This window comes from Macaca mulatta, chromosome 3 (genome assembly GCF_049350105.2).
Source record: "Macaca mulatta isolate MMU2019108-1 chromosome 3, T2T-MMU8v2.0, whole genome shotgun sequence".
Taxonomy (NCBI): Eukaryota; Metazoa; Chordata; class Mammalia; order Primates; family Cercopithecidae; genus Macaca; species Macaca mulatta.
Window position 1 is genome coordinate 100254970 of NC_133408.1, and position 26218 is coordinate 100281187.

Below are 26218 nucleotides of genomic sequence, written 5' to 3' on the forward strand. Positions count from 1 at the left end.
GATATAATTAGAAAAAAATAGTAATAATTTTAATTAACTTTTAAGTAAAAAAACTAAAACAAAAAAGTCTGTGGAATAGAAAAAAATTAAGAACTTGAATAGGAAAAGAGGAAGATAGAGAATGAGGAGGCGTGGTTAAAAGTGAGGTAAGTTGGCTTTGATCCAGGTTCCACCAATTACTAGCCCATGGCCTTGGGTAAATTAAGCCGTGAAGCCACCTCACTCTTCTTCTCTATTATATGGGAGTACAAATACCTGTGTTGGAGGATATTGTGATGTTCAAATGAGATATTTTAAACAAAGAGTGAGTTTTTACTTTTCATGTAGATGGAATAGGATAATGCTAAGAATGTACTGTAACACTAAAATAATTTCCTTTTGGCATGTAATTGGCCTAGAATTTATATTAGATTCTTGTGCTTTGATTTAATAATGTTTAAAGTTATGAAAAATAAGATGAATGGACAAGTTAGGCAGTTATTGAAGAAATTGGGGAAACCCAGTATTAAGATTGCGATTTAACTGGATATTAGCATCTTTGATAAGCAGAGAGATTTGTTGTTCATGATGAAGAAGATGATGTTGATGATAATGAAAGTTAATGTTCATTGAGATCATAAGGTATGTTAGGCACTATAAGAGCTATACAGGAAATCTTATCTAATCTTCACTGTAGTCCGATGAGGTAGGTTCAATCATTAAACTGATTTTGAAGTTGAGGAAAGTGTGGTTTAAAGAGGTTTAGTAACTTGTTAGTATCCACAGTGGATACTGGGATTGAAGCCTTGGCAGGCAACCTTGATTCTTGACTGACAATGGCACCATAATGGATTTGATTATGTGGTTAACTTCTTGGGGACCCAAATCTTACATGGACTTTTGAATCTAAATGGTGTAATCGCACCACAGAGTTTCTTGTTTCCCTCACATCTCAATTTCTCTCTTCTTGTATTTTACTATATGTAGTCAGGAAGAACCAAGCTGCTCTTTCAACACGTTGCTTAGAAATTTCCTCAGCTAAATAGCCAATTTTATCACTTGCCAATACTACCTTCTACAAAATACTAGTACATGAACACAGTTCAATCAAGTTCTTTGCCACTTTATAACAAGAATTTACTTTCCTTAATTATTCAATAACGTGTTCCTCATTTGTCTGAGCCTTCGTTGGTACCATCCCTATTTCTACCAACATTCTGAACAGCATTACTTACGTGTTTTCCCAGAAGATGAAAACTTTCTATATGTCTCTCCTCTTTTCTTTCTGAGCCCTCACCAGAATCGTCTTCCAAAGTCCTTTCACAGCAATATCAACATTTTCTAGCATGTACCTTCCAGCCTCTCTATGCATTAACCAGTTCCAAAGCCACTTCCACATTTTTAGGTATTTGTTAAGGTAGCACTCCACTTCCCAATACCAATTTCTGTTTTAGCTTGGGCTATTATCATAGAATACTGGTATTTATTTCTCATGGTTCTAAATGCTGGGAAGTCTGAGATCAAGTTGCTAGCATAGTTGGGTCTGACAAGGCCCTCTTTCTGGTTTGCAGATAGCTGTGGTTTTGTTGTCTTCAACTAGTACAGAGAGAGAGAGAGGAAGCAAGTTCTCTCGAGTCCCCTTTTATAAGAGCATTAATCCCATCATGGGCAAGGACTCCACTCTTATGACCTAATTACCTTCCAAAGGTCTCATCGCCACATACCATCACATTGGGGATTAGATTTTTAAGTTGCCTTAAAGATTCAATACTATTATTGTTTTGCTTTCTGTTTCTGTTTTATTTTTTTCCTCCTGCATTGCTCTTTGGAATGCACTCTGATGACTGAGTGTATCCAAATGGGAGTTTATTTCTTGGGCAGCATTTTTATTCTTGTTGGAAATTGGTGATGATTGGAAATATGCTCAGTATGTGCAGTGCTAATGATTTGTCCAGTGTCCCCCTAGTTTGGAGATGCTGGTAAAATAAAATTAATTGAAGGGAGGAATTAACATGAGAATCAAGCCCATTATTAGTTTAAGAATGCATTTATCCTGAGAGAGATTATATAAACTCACAGAAACATCCATCCCTGCTTACAACAATAAAAAAGAAACATGTAGGACAACAGAATGCAAATAGTGATTTTTGGCATAATGGTTTGGCAGGTGAAAATAACAGAGTTCTAACAGAGGAGAATCAGAGGACCTGTCCTTGGGGATGGAGGCAGGCCCCCTTTTCTTTGGGAGATACTAGGAAAAGGGTTGGAAGTAGAAGGAAAAGGAGACCCTCCTTAAACAAACCTAGCTACACTTCATCACACACATCTCTGACTTTGATCCCTGTGGCAGGAAGCACTACTATTAAAATTGGGACTTACTGAAGTTTTCTCATGTAATTAGGAAAAGGAAAGGTGTATTTGACAATGGAGCCTTTAGATCAAATTACCTGCAACCTACTTGTGGCTCAGTGGTCAGAAGGGAGCCACCAAAGCACTTATTAATGTATTGCCTAGTTGCCTTATAAGGCACAGGGAGCCAGTAAGAAAGCTAGCTGCTAGCAGCAAAATATCTCAGAATCCAGAACGGATTCAGCAATGCGGAAGAGAGATTTGCAGAAAAATGTAGAAGTTGCAGTTTTCAAACTGATGAAACTTTTGGAACATGATACCGGTTGAAACTGCTGTCGGCTACCATGTCCCTGCACCATTGCCTCTTGCAGCAGATTGCAGCCCTGCAGGTGTTAACCCTGAGTGACTGTTACGCTCTGTGAAGGGATGTGTTTTCAGATTCCCTGGTTTTCAGGCTGTGTCTGTTAATGTAGGGCGGCTAATCTGTACGAGGGGGCTAAGGATGTAGTTCAAAAGCTGGCAGGGAGACATCCACTGGGAAGCAGGATTCGTCTTGGTAATTGCTTAAAAGAAATAAAGGCCCTTTGTGAAACCCTTCTCTTTATCTCCCGTATTCCCACAAGGGAAAAAAAGTAGAGAGGAGAAAGAAAATATGTAAGAATACTGATTGTGACTATGTTTTCTTTTTAAAACGGACATTTTCATGGTTTAAGGAATACAAAAGGAAGGACACAGAGATAAGCAATCTAGATTTTGGTGCTCCCTGTTTGATATTACAAATGGCCTCCTCCTTGCATTATTCCTGATTAGGAATTCTGAAAAACCTTATGTCGAATGATGACATTCTGAAGCTCACTATCCTAAGTAAATGAGTGCTTGATAAATTTTTCTTTGCTTAGAAGCAAGAGATGATTAACTGTATGCAAAGGGTCTTCATTTTATGTGCCCTTTTTCCCCTCAGAAAATTGAGAGGTTGGTTGTTAATACAGACCAACAGTGTGTTTCTGAATGATGTTATTTTCTGAATTAATGCTGCACTACTCTTTTTTTTTTTAAATCCTATTTTGGTAAGTGTAAAGTTTTTATCAAAAATAAAGCAAACAAAAAGGAAAATCCCCAAACCGCCTAGAAAAAAATTGGGTATCACTTTTGAGGACCGTTCTCATTCAGAGGCAGTCACGTCTGTTTTGCCCTCTGAAATTAAATGGAATATGATTTTTTTTTTACTTCTAAAGGGGCTCTTCCAAGAGTACTTCCTAGAATAGCTCTGACTGATATATTCTTGAAATCAAGTGAGACCCTGTCTTACTGTCATCGACATGAATCCAGCTTTTAAGGATGGTATTGGTCCTTGGATTAGCAGCTGCTACATAATTACTTTTGTCTATCTGATCATTAATGTATAAAGTATCCATATAACTTGTTGAAAGCTAAACAAAAACCTACTTAGGTCAGTCATTTGATATCATAAAACTGATTGTTTATAACATTAAAAATGTTTAACTGAATTAAATTAAATTGATTAGTATGAGTTACACAGTAAAGAGAAGAAAGACACATAATAGTTAAATAAAGGGCTCTGTGTTTTCTGAATGGTAGGAAAATTTCCCAGGGTACATCACCCTTATAATACTACTGTGGGGAAGTTGTTAACTCTTTTTAAAATTCTACTTCTAAGGATATTTGTCATCATCAGTGGCAACCTTTTCTCTTGCTTCAGATGTGTTAAGTCTTTACACTTATTAATTCTTTTATGTAGTGTTTGTAGTTTGTAGAAGGAAATTGATTTTCTTGTAATGGGAAAATCATCACTCCTATTATGACATAAAACTTTAATTTGATGTCTCCTCCACTGACCCAAACTAATTACAGCAAAAACATGTTAACAAAGTGAGTAAAGTTCTTTCTTTCATGCATCAATTTTACTACTCAGGGCTGCCCCAGAAAGTCTTAAATGAAGGTGCTGCTCTGTTACCCTGGGACTGTGTGTGTGCACATATATGTGTGTGTCTGGAGTAACCACTGTGACAGCCAGTGAAATATAGATGCTCGTGGTGAAACTTGAACTCCTCAGATCATCAGCTTCTAAGGAGCAAAGAAATATTAAAGGGGTTTATCAGTAATGGTTAGAACACACAACAGCTGAAAACATGGGCAGAGCTTCCTCTTTAATTTGGGCAGATTGGAATGCACCTCCCCAAATGAAACGGAAACAGTAAAATTTAAAAACTTTTATGAGTACCCAGCTCCACTGCACCTGGCTGCTCTAATTGCCTTCAAGCCAGTCATTACTGGGGAGGCAAGATGTTTAGCCACCAACAGCCCTTATTAATGTATAATAGGAATTTACTTGTAAAACAGAATTATTGGGATGGCATGATGTCATAAAGACAGAGTGCTGACATTTCAGATTGTTTTATATAGGGATGTTGAATTATAATTTAGGAGTGGAATATTCTTTTGGTAATTAATCACAATTTGGTACAATGTCAGTGTGGGTTAGGTATATGGATACATAGAATTCATGATTGTAGTGCTCTTCTAATAAAGGCTGCATTTGTGCAAATGCATGTAATTCTCATGAATTATCTATGGGGAAAGAAAAATCTTCTCTCGTACTTTGCAGATGTGCAAAAACTGACCATAGCAGGTGTAAATAAATGAAATGTTTCAACAAGTCTGCCTCTGGATTTCTGTAAAAATGTGAAAGCCTCACAATTATAAAGCTGCCTGCAAATTTTCTTCGTGGTATCAATGATATAAGAAATGGGATACATTAATTTTGCTGGACCTCAAACTTAGAATCTGTCAATATGGCTCTGTGATTAATGGCTACAGATTTTACCTGCCTCATAAATATAATGGGCCTTGATTACTGAGCTCGGTTTGCAAAGCAATAGTTAACATGATGTCAACACTTCCATTGTAAACCCCATTTTTGGAGGGGTTTATAACGTGGTCATAAAAAATCACGGGGGGATGACACTTTGAATATGAGGTCTTAGTCTGGGGAAACAAAGATATTTTCAGGAAAAGATTTAAGTATTCCATTTACCTGTTTGTAGGTTTATGAAGACCTAAGCTGCATATAAAAATTTCAAGTTTTATGTACTTTAAAGAGAAAAATCTTAAATAAATAGGATTTCTTATTGCTCCTCTTGTTCAGTTTTTCTAAGGAAATACTCTATAGTTAGAGCATACATTTTAAACTGGAAGGGAACATTTTAAATATGGTATGGTACATATCAGAAGATATTTAAAAAATCATTCTGTATTAATGTCTTTGGGATTTTATGCCTGTCAGCCACATAAAAATCATATGTTTCAGATCCTTCTCAACAAGAATTCTAGGGCAAAGCTTAGTTTTTGCAAGCCTTGGAAAATATAGTATGAACTGGGCCACCTTGGCAAGACAATGTTGCATACAACAGAATACCTGATAATGGGTAATTTATAAAGAAAAGAATTTATTTCTTCCAGTTTTGGAGGCTGAGAAGTCCAAGGTTGAGGGGCTGCATTTGGTGAGGCCTTCGTCCAAGTGGGGTCTCTGCAGAGTCCTGAGGTGTGCAAACATGCCAGCCCAGGTCTCTCTGCCTCATCTTATAAAAGCCGACAGCGCCAATCCCATATTAACCTATTAATCCATAAATGTTAATCCATTCACGTCTTAAAGGCTCCACCTCTCAGTACTGCCACATTGGGGATTAAATTGCAACACGAACTTTGGAGAGGATAAACATTCAAACCACAGCAGACAACAAACATCCTTTCTGACCTAGAACATAAGTTGCCTCTTGTGTGAAGAGAGAGAGAGTCTGCCCAGAGCTGCTCCAAGGCCATCTCCATGTCTCCCTCCTGGGCATGGCGATGGCATGATGCTGCTTGCCCCCTGTGGGGTGGGGTCACCCTTAGAAGCTCAGGATTTCTTCTGTGCCCTTACTGACCGTGGCACAGAAAGACTAAAAGAACTCATACACTTTTTAATAGCCAGTACTTCTACAAGTTTGTGAGAGCAAACTTCCTGACGGGAAGCCAGAAGTCTCTTGGAATTTGAGGGAGGTTGGATTGGAGGCCGTGGTCAGAACCCAAACTTTTGAAGTGGGAGTTCAGCTCCCACAATGTACTTGACTTGGTGAATGGCTTAAGAGTTTTCATTTAAAGAGTTGTCTCATAGTACTTTGTAATTGGTTCCAAAGCCACTAGGTGGCCTGATGGAAAGGGTTTTTGTTGTTTGTTGTTGCTGTTAGTTTGTTTTTGCTCTGGGGATACGGGGAGACTAGATTGTGCCATAAAATCAGTAAAGCAAAATGGTTAAACCCACAATGATACTGGGCAAGTGTTAGGTTTTTCTCTTCTCTTTCTGAGAAATTCCCTCTCTTCCTTCCACCCTCCCTCACAAGGGGGCTTTTCCACAGTCTTCAGAAGGCAGCAGAAAATGTTGCAGTGTGGTGGTTACAAGGCTGGCATATATTTCAGTGTTGTTTGTAATGCCTGAAATATTTATCAAAATATACCCATGACATCTTCTGCCCTCATTCGATAATCCTGGAAAGAAACAATCTATTTCACTGTTTGCTTTGTATTGTTAGACTTGTCATAAAATGTAAAATGTAGAAGCAATACCAATAATTCTTAGGCTGGCGGAAATTATCGGATGTTCCAGCCTGCTTGAGTAATAACACTGGGCCCTGGCATTGGGTAAGACAATGTTGCAACAATGTTACAATGTTGTAAGCAACATTTCTTACCCAATGTCAAGGCCCAATGTTTTTACTGGCTGGGTTAGCAGACAAGGCTTTTCCTTGAATAATGCTCACATAAAGAACTTTAAAAAATGTCTCTGATGGCCTGTGGGTTAAGGCAGCAATAGCATTAATTGACATAGTGATAAAGAAGTTGGTAGCACTGCATTTTGAAAAATACAAAATAATACAGCACTTTTGGCACTTCACATGCTGTGTGTATTTTAGTCTTCACAGCAACCCTATGAAGTAAGTGGTTGGCATACATTTTCTGAGATCGAATAGCTTGTGAGCTGTGGAGCTGGGATGGGAAACCAGGTCTGTGTTATTTTGAAACCCATGGTACTCCCATTATGTATCAATAACTCATAGGTCAGGTACTAAAATATTCATAATCATGAGTTAGTTTATTCAGTAAATATCCATTGAGTGGCTGTCATGTGGTAGGCCTTGTGCAGATTCTGGAGTTGTGATATGAATGAGACAGCCTTAGGGTATGTGCACGAGTGGGGCAAGGATACTGAGACTTTACAGGAACTTACACTCAAGGCACAAGGGCTAAAATGAGAGATGTGAACCCAAAGAGAGCATGTGGAAGGGGTGTTTGATCTAGGGTTGAAGGGGTTCAGGCAGAACTTACCAGAAGCCAAAAAGCTGGAAGGCAATGGCCCCAGCCAGGTGGAGGGGATTTGGATAAGGGAAAACAATTTAATCCACGAGTACAGCAGAAGTAAAGGAGGTGAGAAAATGTGTTTCCATGAGGGAGAGGCCAGAGCACTCAGTGGTGGTCAGCTCTGGAAGGGCTTTGCGAACCCAGTTGGAGGAGTTTTGACTTTCTCACAGGCTGTAGGAAGGCACTGGTGGGTTCTGAACTGGGACTGAGGTGCCCAGATCAGCATTTGAGAAGCTGACCCTGCCCACCTTGTGGAGCAGGGAATAGTAATGGTGGCACCAAGGCAAAGGCCCCCTTTGCAGTCACTGTGAGTGGAGTTGGAAGTGGACTCTGGTGATGTTCAGCAGGTGGATGCACAGTCCTTGGGGATTTATGGGATGTGAGGGGTAAGGTTCCAGAGAGGTGCCAAGGCTGGCTCATGGGTGGCTGGTGGGACATGTGTCTGTCACTCAAAAGAGGCTGCGAGGAGGGAGACCAGGGCAGGGAGCTTCGGACATACTGCAGCCTGGGGAGCTACCGATTATACACGTCCAATAGGCAGCTGGAGCTGGAGGAAGAGATTTGAGAGCCATCACCATACAGATATTAACTAAAATCACGGGAGACGAAAGACGGTGTGGCATGAGAAGAGAACCTAAGAAGATCCCTAAGGCCAAAGACTCACTAAGGGTGGACAGAGAAAAGGGAGCCTGCACAGGAGCAGAGTGAACGGGCAGAGGTGGGAGAGCAAGGGGAAGCCCAGGAAGGAGAGTTCAATGAGGAGCACTCATCAGTCCAGTGAAATGTTGTAAAGAAAGCCAAATAGACAAGGGCTGCAAGGGTAAGTGATGTCCTTGCCTCCCCACACCCCCATGCATTGTCTTGAAGGAGGTGATGCTTTGGCATGATTTGTCTGAAAAATTCTACCAGGTCTTACTTCATTTTGTCAGAGGGACCTGTCTAGAGGATGCTTTAGCAGGCTAAAGTTTCACGTTTCCAGATACTTTCTCATAATCGTTAAACATACTCTACTCTAAAATAACCTAAGGACTTAGCATTTTTAGGTTGAAAGTAATTTTAGAGATCAACTTATTTAGCCCCTTAATATTACTGTCAGTCATTGATTTATTCTGTAAACACTTATTAAACTCTAGTGTCATCCAGGTATATAGATTAATAGGAGTTTTACTATAGTGATCTTTTTAAGAAAGTATAAGAGTGCAGCATTTTGTTGTAATGAAAATGCCATAATATGTGAATTAATAGAAATAGAGAAAATTCAGTCCATGTTAATTTTTTTTCTCCCTCTGGAAAGATGGAAACACATATAAATGCAGATTGACCCATCCTCCACAAAGTTTTGAGTATCACAAACTCCCTGGCCTTGATGTTTTATTAAATTCTTCTCTGGGGTCTTGTCCCACTTCGCTCTCTGGCAGTGTCGAGACTTTTGGACAAGGCGAAAGGGTGGAGCAGAGGCCGCTACAATGTCCCAGGCCCACTTGCCCACTTGCCAAAGTGCATGGACACTGTTCTGTAGCCCCAGGTACCTTTTCAAGTCCCTAAAACCCCAGCTAGGCAGCGTGAAGAAATAGAATAGCAGAGGGAATGGCACGGCTTGCTGTTTTTTGGTGCTGGTTATGACCAAACCTTAGAAAAAGCATCTGGTGCCCCAAAGTGCCCTCTTGCTCCCCTCTGCAGGTGCAGCCCCCCAGGCGCGCCCGCACCCCTTCCCCCATGTTGGTGTTGGTTCCTCCGAGCTGGCTGTCCTGTCTTCATTTACTGTTTATCTGCATGTGACTCTTCCTCATCATAATGTGATTTGCTTGGGGAGGGGGTGGCTCCATTCCAGGCTTACTGAAGAGTAACAACACTGGGCTTAGCCCTGTCTCAAAACCTTAACCTGACTGGGTCACATCCCGGAGATGTCCTCCACTGCCCTGAGGTCAAAGAATGCAAGGTCTGCTTCATCTCTGCCAGCCTTTCCTGTGCTGGTCCCCACGAGGTTTTCTTGACTTTTCCCATAATTTACCAGCTTACTACTCTATCTTCTAAGGAACTTTGATGCCCTCCCTTCCCTAATACAGGCACACCTTGCTTTACCACACTTGGCAGATAGTGCATTTTTTACAAATTGAAGGTTTGTGGCCATTTTCCCAATGGCATGTGTTTATTTTATGTCTCTGTGTCACATTTTGGTAATTCTTGCAATCTTTTAAATTTCATTGTCATTGTATCTGTGATCGGTCATCTTTGACTTTACTGTTGTAATTGTTTGGTGGTGCCATGAACTGCACCCATATACGATGGTGAACTTAATCAATAAATGTTGTATGTGTTGACAGCTCTATCAACAGGCCCTTCCTCTGTCTCTCTCCCTCTCCCTGGGCCTGACTATTCCTGGAGACACAGCAATGTTGAAATTAGGCCAATTAATAACCTTATGATGACCTGTAAGTGTTCAAGTGAAAGGAAGAGTAACACGTCTCTCACTTTCAACCAAAAGCTAGCAAGAATTAAACTTAGTGAGGAAGGCATGTTGAAAGCCGACACAGGCTGAAAACTCAGCCTGTTGCACCGAACAGTTAACCAAGTTGTGAATGCAAGGAAAAAGTTCTTGAGGGAAATTAAAAGTGTTACTCCAGTGAACACACGAATGATAAGAAAGCAGAATAGCTTTATTGCTGATATGGAGAAAATTTGAGTGTTCTGGATGGAAAATCAACACAGCCATAACATTCCCTTAAGCCAAAGCCTAATCCAGAGCAAGGCTCCAAGTCTCTTCAATTCTATGAAGGCTGGGTGAGGTGAGGAAGCTGCATAAGAAAAGTTGAAAGCTAGCAGAAGTTGGGTTCATGAAGTTTAAGAAACTAAGCCATCTCCATAATGTGAAAGTGCAAAGTGAGGCAGCAAAGTGAGGCAGCTTCTCAAGTACTTGCTGGAGAAGCTGCAACAGTTTATCCAGAAGATCTAGCTCAGATGACTATAAGCATTTTTACAAAGCATTTTTTAGCAATAAAATAATTTAAAATTAAGATATATACTTTTTAAAGACATAATGTTAATTGCACACTTTATAGACTACAGTATAGTGTAAATATAACTTTTATGTGCACTGGGAAATCAAAAAATTAGTGTGACTCACTTTATTGTGATATTTGCTATTGCAATGGTCTGGAACCAGACCAGCAGTATCTCTGAATTATGCCTCTAGATTACTCCCCGATCCATGGTGCTAGCTGAACAATCAGCAGGGTTTGTAAACCGATGCTGCAGTCAATAAAGGTTATTAACAGCATATTGGATGTTGTGATGAGATTATAAGAAAGCATTTGAAACATGGCCTACTGCATAGTGAGTATAATTAAATGTTTCTCAACTAAAAATTTTAGAGAGGCGTCAAGTTCTTAAGTTCCTACTCAGTTCATCAGCAAGCATGTATTGATTTGCTTGTGGTTGTTATCCTTGTCATTATTTTAATATTTGCTAACCTTTGGGTAAACTCTCAAGTCATTTTTGTTCAGGAGACTTGTCAGTTTTATGATTTCTCATAATGAATTCTCTTAAGTGATGTTTATATTTTATTTTGCCCCTCGTGGCTTAGTTTTCCAGTATTTCTTATTCTATATCAATGTCAGAGAAAAATGGGATTGAAGATGTATTTTGAGTTAAGAAGTGATAAAAACAGAAGCAGGAGGCAGCTCCAAGTGAAGGTGGTTGCTGTGATGGAATTTGGTGGTCAGCGACCAAGTGAGGTACATCTTTCAAATTATGCACATGGCCGGGTGTGGTGGCTCACGCCTGTAATTCTAACACTTCGGGAGGCTGAGGCGGGCGGATCACCTGAGATCAGGAGTTCAAGAGCAGCCTGCCCAACTTGGTGAAACCCTGTCTCTACTAAAAATATTTAAAAACTTAGCCGGGCATGGTGGCGGCCACCTGTAATCCCAGCAACTCGGGAGGCTGAGGCAGGAGAATTGCTTGAACCAGAGAAGTGGAGGTTGCAGTGAACAGAGATCACACCACTTGCACTCCAGCCTGAGCAACAGAGCAAGACTCTGTCTCACCAAAAAAAAAAAAAAAAAAAAAAAAATTATAGGCATCTTAGATTTTCCATCTGTAAAGAAAGGAGGAGGAACAATGTGGCATCTCAGGTCCTACCAGTTCTAAAAGTCAGTTATTCTAGTTCTAGAGTACGGCAAAACTATGGATGGCTTTTTGTTCCTACAATTTTTATGAACATTTTCACTGGCTTTAATATCCATGTCCAAAGTAACAGGGAAGGTAAGACTTTTCACCAATACTCAGCTGATCTCCTGCTTCTCTTTTTGTCCAGTGTTTTCCACTTTTCAAAATTTTTATCATTGACTACTAGTACAAGAAAAGGGCCCAGAGTATAGTGTCTGGATTCACTGTTCATAAATGGCATTACAAAAAAAAACCCAAGTAGATCCTTTGAATTGTGTATTTCATGTCAAGTGGCCCTCTCTCTATTTGCCTGGCAATTAAGAATTGGTGACATGAAATTAATCTGGTAGTAATACAATCTTAAATTCACAAAATAATTGTCTTTGCCTTTGAGTAGCAATGCAGCCTGCCTACCACGAGAGGGCAGTGTAGGTGATTGCATGAAGGAGATGGCTTCTGCAAAAAGAAATGACGTTTATGACACTAGTTTCCAGCTTAGAGAGCATTTTCACATGCACATATGACTGTCTCAGCAGTTCTCTGTGATGGGTAAAGCATGCATAATTGCTCCCATTTTATAGATGGAGAAACTAATGCTAGAAAGACTTGAAGATAATTTGCATAGAGTTGCACAGCTGATAAATGCCATCCAGTGCTTGAATCCAAGTGTCTTGCCACCCTGCCCATAAATGGTACATTATCATCATATGAGTGACTTCCTAATGTAGAGCTGAGAGGCTGTACAAAGCTAGGAAACATCTGTTCTATGGGAAAAATTCTCAAATTTTTTCATCTAACATAGCGTCTTGTGAAAACTTTCAAGACTTATGTTTTCTTCTGTTCCATAAAGATGGGAAAGGCTGGGAATTATTCGTTTCATAAGTGCCACCATGCACAGCCATCATTGCAGTCTCAGTTGTTCTGAGCTAGATTACATAGCGGGTCTTAAATAGTTAGTAGATGGGGAGGAGAAGGAGGTCAAAGTGAAGGAGAAATCAGGACCCGGATGTACATAATCCAAATGACCACTTCCTCAGTTTCCATGGTGAGCTTGGAAATTCCCCATGGACTCCCAGAGCTCCAGCTCTTTATGTAGTTTCAAAGGAGGCAGCAGAATACAGTAAAGGCAGAAGCAAGGCTAAATCAGAACCAAAACAAAGCACCCTGTTTTTGTACACCCAGATGAAGATTTTTCTAAGCTCCCAAATTCTAAGACCTAACACTGGGTGGCCTGCAGGCATTCAGACAAGTGATCACTTTGCTGGAGGACTTACATACCGAATTTATTCTACTGGGATTTTGCCACTCTTTTTTTGTAGTTAAGGTGGTTCTATCAGGTAATTAATTTTAAGTGCTTTTATTTATTTGTTGTAGGAAAAAAAAAAAAAAAAAAAGACTCCAGTAGCCTTTTTTGTGGTTATACCAGTTGCCTGATGATTCATGAATTCAGATCTAAAACCAGAGTCGGTGTAATCAATACGTGAAAAATAGGTGCTGCCTAATTGCCTTTCTAAATCAGTAAAATAATTAAAGCCTTTATAGTCTGGCCGATTAATGCATTGCACATCCATATGGTTGGCTTAATAGGGAAAATGCTTGAGAAAGATAAAAATCACAAGACCAAAAGCAACTAATAGCTGAAAAAAAATTTCTATGTAGTTGATTAATTGTCCTCCTCTTTTTCTCTTAAGAGACTAAACATTGAGTAAATCCTCCGAGTTTGTATAGTTCCGATTTAGTCAGCATTCCCATTGTAAAGTGCCAGTGTTATAATTTTTCATTCATCATTTTCTTAGATTCCAATGTAAGTGTCATTGTTGTGTTTAGTGAAAGAATACAAATATTTATTTTAACATTCTTTAAACAGATTCTTAGTAGAGGGTAGAGCTTTCTAATGCTCTGCAGCTGGGTTTCGGGCTTTAAAATTGGTTGTCGTCTGCACACTAAGATCTCTGCAAGTACTCAGCTGCAGAGAGCAAAATCCCACTTGACAAGCAGTCTCTAGATATGGATTTATGCAATAGGATGTCATGTTTACTTTGGACCTGCTATGATCTACCTGGGAAAATTTCCCTATTATGCATTTATTAAAAAGTTCTAAATATATATTTGCACAATGTTTTCTTATGGAAACATCTGTAAGGAATTATTAACTTATTTCCACACGGGATTTTTTTTTTTTTTTTTTTTTTAGAGAGAGAAAGACAGCAATTGTGTAAGCAAACCAGAGAAAAACTATGAACATAATACATTTAGAATTCACTCTGAATTCCACTTGGATTTTCTTTCGTTCTCATGTTGGTGAAGATAGATAAGATAGATAACATAATTGTTATCCTAACCAGAATTCGCATCTCATTCTGATTTCCTTAAACATTTTTAGAATTTCATCAGTCTTTTTTAGCAAAGCCAGTCACGGGAGGAGTTGAGTATTGACCTTTTTTCTTCTTTTTCTTTCTGGTTAGCCTGCATTGAACCTTTGGCCTTACCCCAAGTGTATGGGTGGTATATGTTTTTAAATTGATATATCAATGTTGAATTTTTATTGTCACGGTTTCTGTTCATGCTCCCTTCAAACCTTTCATTTATTTGTTTCTGAACCTTGGATATCTCATAAAAATGTCACCATTGTGGTTGAACATTAAGCACCTTCCCATTTTGCTCTGGGCCGTTGAAATAAATTTGGACCAGGTGCTCTGCTCATAATGGAGCCCCTTGAAGTGCTCTGATAATGAGCCGGGAGCGGAAGCTGTCAGCCTTCAGCTGGCTTGAAGAATGCAATTAGAGCAGTTTTAATACTGCAGAGGGACCCCATCCAATCAAGGCCATTTGAGTTAAACCAAGTCTAGAATCCTAAACATGTACTTTTAAGCTTGTCAGCTTTGTCTCTGCACTGAGAATGGGGAGAAGGCATTCCTGTACAATGGATCCATTTTATGTCCAAGAGAAAAAAAATGCTCTGAATACCAATAGAAGTTCTCTCTCTCTCGTCTCTCCCATTATGATGTCATTATGACCATATTTATGATCTGATGTCAGTGTGGTCAAGATAACCAGTGTCAAATTAAGTTTCAAATGAATCAAGGACTTAGCAAGCCCATTTCTAGAAATCCACCCTAAAAATAGTGCACAGCCTGTTTTTTTTTTTTAATAGCAAAATCGGGATTCACCTAAATATCCATTAATATGGGGAGTGCTTCAGTAAAGTATATTCACTATAGGAAACACTATGCAGCCATTAAAAAGAATAATACTGTCTGTTTTATGTTGTTGAGTAAAGTAAGTCACTTATAGAACAGTTTGTAGAAGCATGATGTGTTTTTTGGGGAAAACCCAATTATAATATACATTTATAGGTAGAGAGAGAAGATTTGGAAGAAAGCATACTAAATTATTTATGGTAAAAATCAGGAGAAGTGGAGATGGAAGGAGGTAAAGTTTGTTTTTTACTGTCTGTATATGTGTATTTTAAAATTATTTTCTCATATTTACTTAATGAATACTTTTTATATTCTAGGGGGAGTTTAGCTCACTATCAGGTAAATGCCCTGTTGTAAGTAAATAAATGAGCTTCTGTGGTCCAGGAAGAGTGGGGAGAAACTTCTGGTATTAAGGGATGCTGGGGCATAGTAATGATGAGAGGGGTTATCACTGAGGGAGAACTTTACATTCTTCATTTTGGAAAATCCTTCCAACAGCCCTGTGGGGTAGATGCTGTTACACTTACTTTACACCCGAGGGTGCACAGGTTTGGAGAGATGTGTTGATTTGCCAGGCCACAAATTTGCAGTGAGTGTAGTAAGGCTTTGAACCCAGGTCAGCTTGGCTCCAGCAACATGCCCATAACCTCTTCCCTTTTCCCTGCTTGGTTTCTGAGGACAGTTCTTTAAAAGCGGATTTGATTTCCTGGGACCTGTGTCCTTTCCCTCTTCATTTCTTTCAAGAAAATGAGGACACAATTCAGGAGTAGTTGTTATTGTCGTTAATGGTTGACATTTTTTATAAAGGCTTAGACTAGTCATTAAGAAGTCTCATTCTGTGCTCATGGGATTCACAGTGGATTCTCCAGTGAGTGGAAGCCTTTGTCCTAAAATGAGGCAGTGTATAATAATGTCAGTTAATTTCATTTGAAATACAATTTAAAAATAAATAATTTCACACATCAGACAAGCAAGGATTGTCTTCATTAATGAGAAATATTATGCAAAATGTAAAGATCAGAATTATAAAAGTATGTATAACCTCCTTTATAAACTTACTCCTGCGAAGTAGTAGCTTACTCAAATAGCTCATTTCTTCTAACATATTTATTAAGCCACGAATCTTTTTGATTTCATAAAAATAAGCTTATTTCATCAACAAAAAATAGGGCTCTCTATATGTATGTGTGTATGTGCACATAAGTACATACATATATGTATTTCTGTTTCGGATTTTTAAAAACTCTCCACAATGTTTTGTTTGTTTTCCATATCTTCTTTAGCTTGGATTTCTGCTTCATATGGGATACTGCTTTCCTGTTGGGCTTTTTAAGGTGTTGTGCACAATATTAAAATCTCATTTCAGGTTTCCTCTCTATTCCATGACTCAAACTTTGGAATTATTCCTATGAAAGAAATACTTACTAAATTTAGCCACAAGTTAGCCTCTTCCAGTGACCTTAACAAACATTTCATGGCCCTTCTTCTGACATTGTGACACTGACTTTTTAACTTATTTGGGGCAAGTTAATTACTTAGGACAAATAATGTAAACATCCTTGCCCAGAGGCCTGGAAAAGTAGGAACACATAGGTAGACGTGAGGCACTTAGAAAATGTTGCAGTGACCCCTGTACAGTACTGTCAGCTAATTTTATAATAAAGCATAAGAAAGCAATAGAATACGTTGAAGGGAAAAAGCCTCACTTCTGATTTTTTTTTAACTAAGTCAGCTTTTTTTTCAAGCATCTACTCTTAAATAATTGAATTTACTTGGCATTTAGGTTCCTTTTTCTTATGCAATTTCTTTCCGATTATGATTATTTTATTTTATGTTTTGCTTCTTATCAACCCCTTTGACCATATAACCATGAGACTATCACTGGGCCTTCTGTCCCTTTGTTGCGAAGAAAATTCACACATCCAGGGGCTTCTGTATGTAGAAGGCGAGTTTCTTTGAAAATGGGCACAACAGAATGGTTTTTCCTCCTGGGGTTGCCAGCACTGCCCCAGGCAGGGGCAATAATGCAGACGTGACATAAACAGGCACGTTCACTGTGATGAGACGTGAGGGCTCCTTATTCTTCCAAAGAGACTGTGCCTCGGTGGTTGTAAGTGTACCTTGTGAAATTGTCCCCCAGGAGAACACATGTGCCAAAGTATTAAGAGACAGCCTAACAAACTACTTTGATTTAAAGTGAAAATAAAGCAAAATGCAAAGATTCGGGTCCAGAGAGTCAGGATGGGAGTCGTGCGGTCCTGGCTTTGATTTTCAGTCCTTGGGTGCGCCCTTGCCTGAGAGAAAGCGAGGGGAGACAGCCTGAAGTCATCACACTCCAGGGCAAATCTGAGGACTGACCTTCCCTCTCAGTATAAAAGAGCTCTACCAGTAACAGCATGGATGGCTGTGTGGGCTGCATGGGAAGTCCAGAGACCAGGTCTCCAGCCAGGCTCCAGCACGGCTAGCTCTGTTAACTCAAGTACTCTGTAACCTACCTAGATATCAGTTGCTTATTTTAAAACATAGAGGACTGGAGAGGGTCCTGTCCAACTCGGATGAAGGAAATTTAGAAGACAATAGTGTTGTGTTTTGTGTGAAAGGAAGATTGTGGGTCACACATTGCTCACTGCTAACACCTACCAATAGTGCTAATTTAAAAAGTCATATATTTTCACACCGAGGCAAGGCTGGAGTTTCCTTTCCTGAGGTTTGGGAGGAGGGGAACAAGGTGAGAGAGGTTGTCTTTGTACTTTTCTTAAATTTATAATTTTTTTTGGTTATTCACACAATGTCATCACTGTTTTGGTTTTTAAAAAATATGTATCTAGAGGAAAATCTGAAAGGTGTATGCAAGTTTATATAAACTATTTTCTAAAAATTAAAAATACATGCACATGACTTGAAAAATTTAAATGATACAAAGAAAGGTAAACTCATCCTTCCCTGATCCTCTAACCCCATCCCAACTTTTGAAACAACTGTTAGGTGTTTATCTCTTTCCTTCTAAAATGTTAACTGTACGTGTTTTGGTGGGGGAGGGGGCGGGGGGTGGAAGGGAGCTGAATTATGGATGGTTTCTATTTTTTCTTTCAGTTTATCTTTTCTATTTTTTATAATGACTTCTAGTCTTTTTAAGTTTTATCCAAGAATTCGTATGTCTGGAGATACTTATCTCAAAAGTGAAGCAAGGCCAATTTACATTAAAGACCTGACTTTGGGAATTGTTATATGCTATTTAAGTGTACAGTTGCATATAGCCATATCCATAAGTAAATATGGTAACAATTATTTGAAATGAACTTTATTCTTCAGCCTGAACAGATTATATTCTATAGTAGGCTCATGTCATTTTGTTAATTGCATTAGTTATTTATTACATACTGCCATTTCGCATAGTTCAGTGGGTTGTGGGAAGCTGATTATAGCAGTTTGTTTCAAGTCAGTTTTACACCCTGGTTGACAAAATCATCACACTTTCTCACTAAAATGAAAGAGCTGGAATAATGCTTGGGGCACTTATAACAGATGCAAGGTTAAGGTGCAAACTGTGTGTGAAGCCTAGCCACCATATTTTTAATGAGATCCAATTTATGCAAGCAATATATACAGTGTTTCCTTCATTCATCTTCTCGGAAGTTCTTCATTTTGGTAGATTTTAGAACGGAAGATGTATTTGATTCAGACATGTCTCCCAGACTTCATACTATGATGTTAAACTTAACAACATCATAAATTTCTTCTTTAACATTTTCTATCTTCTGACAAGAAGACAAAAGTTAAAATCAGCTCTTTGGTATCGTTAGTAGTTTCATTACATATTTTTGGAATGAGAAATGCTGAGAACTTGTTAAATATGGAATCACTTGGAACAGCACGATCTCTCCTGAACCCAAGCAGTAATAATGCAAATCGAAAGCAGCTTCCTCCTCCACAGATTTGCAGTTTTTCTGATCACAGATGTGTCCTTCCATGTTGCCTGTCTTTGTAAACCAAGCATATTTTTGTCATCACCTCCAAACCCTTTAATCAGCTGTAAGTGCCGTCACTGGATAGAAGGTCCGTCCTTGGGTCTGTATGTGGGTGGCAAATGGTAAGTGAAAGGTTTCACTGAAATCTTGGCAGATTAGGAGCTGAGTTAAAAATACTTTTATAGGACATACTAACTTTTGTGTATTAATATATTTATTGAAAAACCAAAATCTTTCCAAATGGTTCTATGAGGAAGGAGAGAAACGAGAGTTGAATTATAAAAGTTTGAAAGGAGGATTAAAGATTTTTTGAGGGCAGTTGAAGCAGGGTTTGCAGAAGAATTTGCATTTAGCCACCAAACTGTCGACGCCTGCTGGTGCTGGAGTTGACAGAGGTGCATCTGCTAAGGATATTGTATTAGGTGTTTGTCCTGGTGCATAAAAGCGGAGAAGAAATATGCTGTGATGAGCTCTTTTCATAACTTTATGAATGCAGGTCTTGCCTGTGATTTAGGACAGTCTCTGTTGGCGTCAAACCTCCCTGTGCACTGGTTTCTGGCTGCACATCGTTGGATCTTTGTATCACACCGCATTGCTTGCTGACCTGTAGTATTTCGCTACACACTGGGATTCTGGCTCTCCAGAGCCGATTCCGTTTTAGGCAGCTGCCTTCTCCATGTTGGAATACTCTGTTTATCTTGCCTTCACCTGGTAACCAGTTCTAGGTAAGATGCCTGCTGGTCATGGCCCTGTTCCCATGAAGGTATTCACAGCTTTCATTTCAGTCAATCAAATTTATTGAGTGTCTGCTCTGGGTATGCAGTATGCAAGTGCTGGAAATAGAAAGATGAATAAACCACAGTCTGTGCCCTCGAGGAGCTCACGCTTTAATAGGGGATTTGGGGTGACCTTAATGCTTCAGGACTTAGTAAGAAATAAGCCCGAGTACTTGTGAAATGTTAGGCTTTGTTGATGATTGTCACTAAGAGAACTGGTACTGTTGCCTTCACACTCTGCCTCTGGCCCTCCGTGCTGTTCAAATGCCCGTCTTCCTGCTACCTCCTCTACCTTGGAACATTGCAAGGCTTGGAGGGAGCTTGTTCTAAAGTCAAAGAAGAGCTAGATGCTTTGTGAAACTTTCTTCAGACCAGCTGCCACTGACAGCCTGCCCGCAGCCGGACATGGGGCAGGATCATGCCGGGATTGCTGTGACTGGATGGTGGAAAATTTTGCAAAAACATCTGTTCTGTTTGGAGGGTCCAAATATTTTCAAAAACATTTGCTTAGCCAAAGCTCATATTTCACAAAACCTTTGCAAATATCTAGAAGCTTTTCTTCTTTTCCATGTGGACATGGAAGCAAAGGAGAGGAAAATGTGGCCACATGTATGTTTTCAACTTCTTATTTCCAAGTATTTGGCTATTTCAGGGATAGAAACCAATCAGATCACTTTCGTGAGGTATGCGGTGCCTCTAGACTGTTCTCTCTCTTTTGGATAGATACATGAAATCTCGAAGAAAGAAAATTTCTCTAAACACAGTGGGAGAGATTACAGTAATGCTATCAAGCTGTAGTTTTAATTGCTTGAAAATAAACGAAGAAAAAGGTTCACAGCTGTTTGAGAGTGAGGACCAATCATGGGCAGAGCAACAATAAAGCTCCCCTTTCCTGGGATGACTGCCAGGACTCAGCTCTCCACATCTGAAGATGTTTTACAAAGTGCAGTGTGCCGTGAGCAGGGAGAGAAAGGCATCCAGAGAAGGCGCGGGAGGACCTGAGTGAGGAGCTGGGCCCTGGCTTCATCCCATCTGTGGGCCTCAAGGTCAGGGGAGGAGGAGCTCATGGCCAGACAGACTGGGATGACAGGGACTTCTTAGGGGACAAGTATGAGTTTGTTCAAACTTGGGGGCATGAGTTTTTGAGAACGCTGCTCAACGCTCAGCATGGTGAATGCTACAGACCAAGCATGGAGCCGTACCCGGCACCTCCAGGAGAAAAAAGCACCCCGAACTGTAAAGCTAAAGGCCTCTGCACATGATTGCCTGTGAACCAGAGGTTTGGAGATAAGTTTTCACCCCCTTTATGTCATTATGTATGTTCCAAGTTGGGCATGGAGAGCAGCTCTTCTGCCCTTTGAACCTGGTACAGACCCAGGAAACCTGGGCCTCTCCCTCAGTACCTCTCACTCCAGGTGCATGGCTCAGGCTCGTGGAACAAATCAGCTAACTTTTCTTTTGTTTCTTAATGCTAGGGAGCAAGCAGGGAGCTAATGGCCAAAGGAAGTCGAGGCACTTGTCCTTAAGACTATCTTTAGTGAAGTGGAAGGTGTAGGATCTGCCATTTGTCATGTCACCTTAGAACAAGGAAAAATCCCCAGAGTACAAACATCCAATTGGCGTACCATACTCGATCTTCAGGTTAAAATATAATACAGCTATGATGCATGAGTCTCATTGTGAAACAGCTGATTGGTGAGGAAGATCAGTTCTCACTAAATTGGAGAGATGAGGCCGTGAGATGAAGAGGAAGCAGTGCTGAGCTGGGAGTCCAGATAGCTGGCTCTGTTCTCGGCTCTGCCACCAGTCACGGTGCTGGTTAAGTCACTGGGCTCTTCCATCCCCTCTGTGCCTTGTCAGTAGGCAGATTGGAGGATGTGTAAGTTCCTCCTGCGCTAAGATCCTTGTACTGAGGACCTGATTTCCAGAGCCCTGGGAACATCTTAGAAATGGAGTAAATTCCACGAGATTTTCCCAGGGGAGGCCTTGATCACATTTTGTAGAACATTCAGTCATGTATGGTTGCTATGATACCAGGCAGCATTTTGAAACCACACACAGGGATGAGTCTTTCAGTCAGTGGCCTAAACCATCTCCCTTTGTTGCAGAGCCAGCTTTTCTGCAATTCCAGGGGAAAGTATGGGCAATTGTTAATACCCCAAAGATTTTATATGATTTTAAAACAAAGTGGCCAACAGTGTCAACATTGTTTACCAGTGACTCGTGTGTTTTTTCTCTTTGTCCTCCTCCTTTTTTAAAAAAATAACATTTCCTTGGCCTGCTAATTTCTCTGTTCTGTGTTGCATGTATGGAAAAGTATCTCAAAACCTATGATGTAAACCTCTCGATTTGCTTTACTTTTCCTGCTCTTGAGATTTTCATGTGGCCCTGATTAAAATTTTAATTTGTCAGTAGAGTCAAATCTCATTAGTGCCCTTCCAGCAATTGGGCACTGGAATCATTTGCAAGGTCTTCAGGGAAGTTTGCCTTTGCACAGTTTAGGAAAGATTCTGTTAATTAGGTGAATGGTATAATTGATATGACAAGAGGATTGTTTAACTTAAGGGAAGCAATTTATTATGCAGGCATGAGAAGCTTCTAGGTATTTACTGACCAATTGCATGCCCATTACATATCCTTTTTGTATTTTAGAGATAATCATCTTATATTGTTTACCTCCTAGCCCAGTTTTTGGCACACTTGAAAGTACTACAAACTGTCTTAAATAAATAAATAAATAAATAAATAAATAAAAACTAGGCTGGGCACGGTGGCTTATGCCTGTAATCCCAGCACTTTGGGTGGGCGGATCATCTGAGGTCAGGAGTTTGAGACCAGCCTGGCTAACATAGTGAAACCCGTTTCTACTAAAAATATAAAAAATTAGCTGGGCATGTTGGCTTGCACCTGTAATCCCACTACTCCAGAGGCTGAGGGGGGAGGATCGCTTGAACCTGGGAGGTGGAGGTCTCAGTGAGCCGAGATCGTGCCATTGCACTCCAGCTTGGGCAACAGGAGCGAAACTCTGTCTCAAAAACAAACAAACAAACTACTTAGAAGCAGAAGGAGACGGGAAAGGACACTAGGCTGAGAGACTGAGGCTGAAGTCTGGGTTCTGTTCCTCGCCTCAGCACTGATTAGCAAGCGAGCGTAAGTCACTATCTGTACAGTTTGAAGATTGGGTTGAGCACCTGCCCAAGTCCCCTTCCAACCTATTTTGACACTGAGATTTCACAAATTGAAACTAAATTGCCGTACTTGGTTCAAATAAATTATGTTTTTCTAAGTGGCCCAAATCTACCTTCTTCCTCATTTTTTCATTTTGTTAGCCTGGGCAGAAAACAAGAGAAAGTTTGCCCAACACTTTCTCCATCATTGGTTCTCCAGAGCTTTCCAGCAGCACAAGTCAGATTACCTAAGGCCTGGTGTAGCCTGGGCAGCACTGATGAGACTCTGGCTGAAGCCTTGGCATTGATTCTCACAGGCCTCTGGCTGTGCTCTGTGGTCACCTCTTTAGTTGCTGGATTGTAGGGGGGCCTAAAGTAGCCCCAAGGAGAGGGCAGGAGCAGCAAGGGGTTCCTTTGGGGATATGGGCACAACAGCATTTGTTAATGGAGAGATAAAGAGTCCACTGGTTTAACAACCAGAACAGTAGAACTCATCCCTGTTGATGTCTGAGTCATCATCTCTGGAATCTTCCCCCCTCACAACACTGATGGAGCAGGGAAACATGTTCACTGAGGATAATATTTACCTTAATTTAGGTTTTTCAAACCCAGCCTTTCCTAGTTCCATCTGCTGTGGACCTAGTAAATGACAAAGCTTCACTTAGTTATCTGGAGTGGACACAGACTCCAGCATTTTCTCCTAGAGTTTTTATCCAGGTGGTCTCACAACCATGGAGGGATGGCAGCAGCTTGTCAAAGATTTTCATATTCAAGGGTAGGCAGGTACAAAGGAGTTAACTTGTGGAAGCTTCATCTGGAATGGGGACCAGCCTTGTGCCGAGATGCTGTAGGTACCTGCTAGTTCTTCTTGGCTCTGGATGAGCAGAGGCTGTCTTTGGATGGATTTTGTAGGGTTTTTTGGATAGCTGTTCTTATAAAGACCATTCATCTCCTCAGGAGTCATAAAATGGAATTACAAACTGATTTTCCAATTAGAGTTTTAAAACAACAGTAACAACAATCAAATCAACAGCAGCAGCCACCCTCTGGAAGGTGCCATTAGGTAGTAACCGTGAGCTTGAGGCAAGCACAGATACTTTTCCAAGCAGGGACCTTGTAGTAGTACTCTGGTTGAGGATCATTATCTGGTTTGATGGTTCCTACCTTTTGTTGTTAATGCTTTCTCTCTTTCTTTCTTTTTTTTTTTTTGAGATGAAGTCTTACTCTGTCACCCAGGCTGGAGTGCAGTGGTGCTATCTTGGTTCACTGCAAGCTCCGCCTCCTGGATTCAGGCAATTCTCCTGCCTCAGCCTCCCAAGTAGCTGGGATAACAGGCATGCGCCACCATGCCCTGCTAATGTTTTGTATTTTTAGTAGAGATGGGGGTTCACCATGCTGGCCAGGCTGGTCTTGAACTCCTGACCTTGTGATCCACCTGCCTCAGCCTCCCAAAGTGCTGGGAGTGCAGGTGTCAGCCACCGCGCCCAGCTTTGTTGTTGATGCTTTCTTTGCCACTTCCAACCCTGACCTGGCCTGTACCAGACTCTTTCCAGTGTTCTTTTAACAATCATCCAGCAGTTCTTAGAAATACCTCTGGTGAAGTTCCATAACCTTAGAGATTTGTTTCTGTAATTGTTCGAATTCAGTGCATCTAAGGTGTGTGTTAACAGTTCTGTAATGTGCTTAGCAAAGACTAAATCTGCCTGGGGTTGATTTCCTTAGCATTCCTAAATTCTTGGTTCTAGGTGGAATGAAAACAAAAAACAGAGATAGCACTAGTGAGTTCCTTGCTTACGTTAGTAGTCCTCTCGTGAACATTTAACTGCGCTCTTGGCAAGTTTTGCGATCCATCTGGTCCAGTATTTTGGTCACAAGTAAAAATTTGCTTGATGGAGCTCAATGTACCACCCCCTGCTTTGTGTCAGGTCTAAAATGTACACTGTTTGGGAAAGGAAAAATAGCCCCGGGCTGTAATCGCTAACGCACAAATAAAACGCGTTGTAGTTTTATTTTCTCTGCCTTTTCCCATTTAAAAAGAAGGACAAATGTAGGACCCATATAACTGGCAATTTCCTAGGAAAGAAAAAGAAAAGGCATGAGGTGGTTGGGTGATTTTCTTTTTCTTTAGCTATCACATTAACCCTTGGTATTTTACTACCTAGATAACAAGATGCTAGGCAGGATGTAAAACATTTTTGGTAATTTTTTGAAATAGTTGCAAAATTTCTGGACCATCCTGCACTGACTTAACAGCACATGTTAGGATAGAATAGTGACATTTATGGTCTACTTGTTGGCAGGAGAAGGTCTGTGAAACATTGTGCAGTAAACAAAGTGTGTTTCTTCCATTCCCTCACCTCGATGTCCTATTGTTCTCTTGAGGCACCTCCCCCCTTCTCTCACCCACTCCTCTACCCTACCCAGGTTTTCACTCTGCTTACATTTGTCAAGAACCCCAAACTGTGTCTCCTGGACCCACGTCTGACTCCCTTCTGTCCTCTTCTATTTAAAACCTACCACCCCTGAATCTTATTCCCAAAAGATTCCTCATCAGTGCTCAGGGAGAAAGTCAGCTGACTGATTCTTTAGTCATTTTCACCAACACCACAATTAATATGTAGGTTATTGTCTGCCAGGATCTGGGACTATGGAGGTAAAGAGGACCCAGTCATTTCCCTAAAAGAACTTAACCTAAATGTGATTTGGATATGCTCCTTGAGTGAGTTTGGACTCAGGATCTGCAAGTGCCCTTCAAACTTTTAGATTCTTAGATCTAAAGTTATAATGAATAACCCTATAGAATGAATCTCTAATGGTGGAATTTAAGATATTCTGTTAGGCTGGTCAAGAAATTTTAAAGGCTAAGTGATCTAGTGCCTCTAAAATTGTACCCTTTTTATTCCACCTGCCCGTAAGATCATTAGCAGAGCATTTTTTAGAGGAAAACAAAAAACAAAAATCTTCTTTGGTTCTCAAGTTCCTAATCTGTGAAAGAAGACTGAGTTAGATGATAATAAGATCGCTTTACGCTTTATCCCACATTCCTGATATTTTGTTTGGCAAACATGAAGTATGAGGAAGTTCTGTTTAACTACTTGAGTGTTGTTGAAAGTTTGCTTCCTCAACTCTCATTAATATTAGTTTAAAAATTTATAGAATTGTTTGTAGCCACATTTCAGAATGCATTCTTAGTTTTT

At 40.2% G+C, this 26218-nt stretch overlaps 1 protein-coding gene across 3 annotated transcripts in view; it reads left to right on the forward strand.

The window, feature by feature from the left end:
* Window positions 1–26218, forward strand: part of JAZF1 (JAZF zinc finger 1) — a 346283-nt gene that overhangs the window by 89325 nt on the left and 230740 nt on the right. The window contains exon 1 of one of the 3 annotated variants that reach the window (XM_077996984.1): window positions 19065–19200. The exons of the other annotated variants lie outside the window; for them this stretch is intronic. Coding sequence (XP_077853110.1) covers window positions 19185–19200 — 16 coding nt within the window. The 5' untranslated portion in view covers window positions 19065–19184. Of the gene's footprint in view, window positions 1–19064; window positions 19201–26218 lie in introns of those variants that run through there. 3 annotated transcript variants of the gene reach the window in all.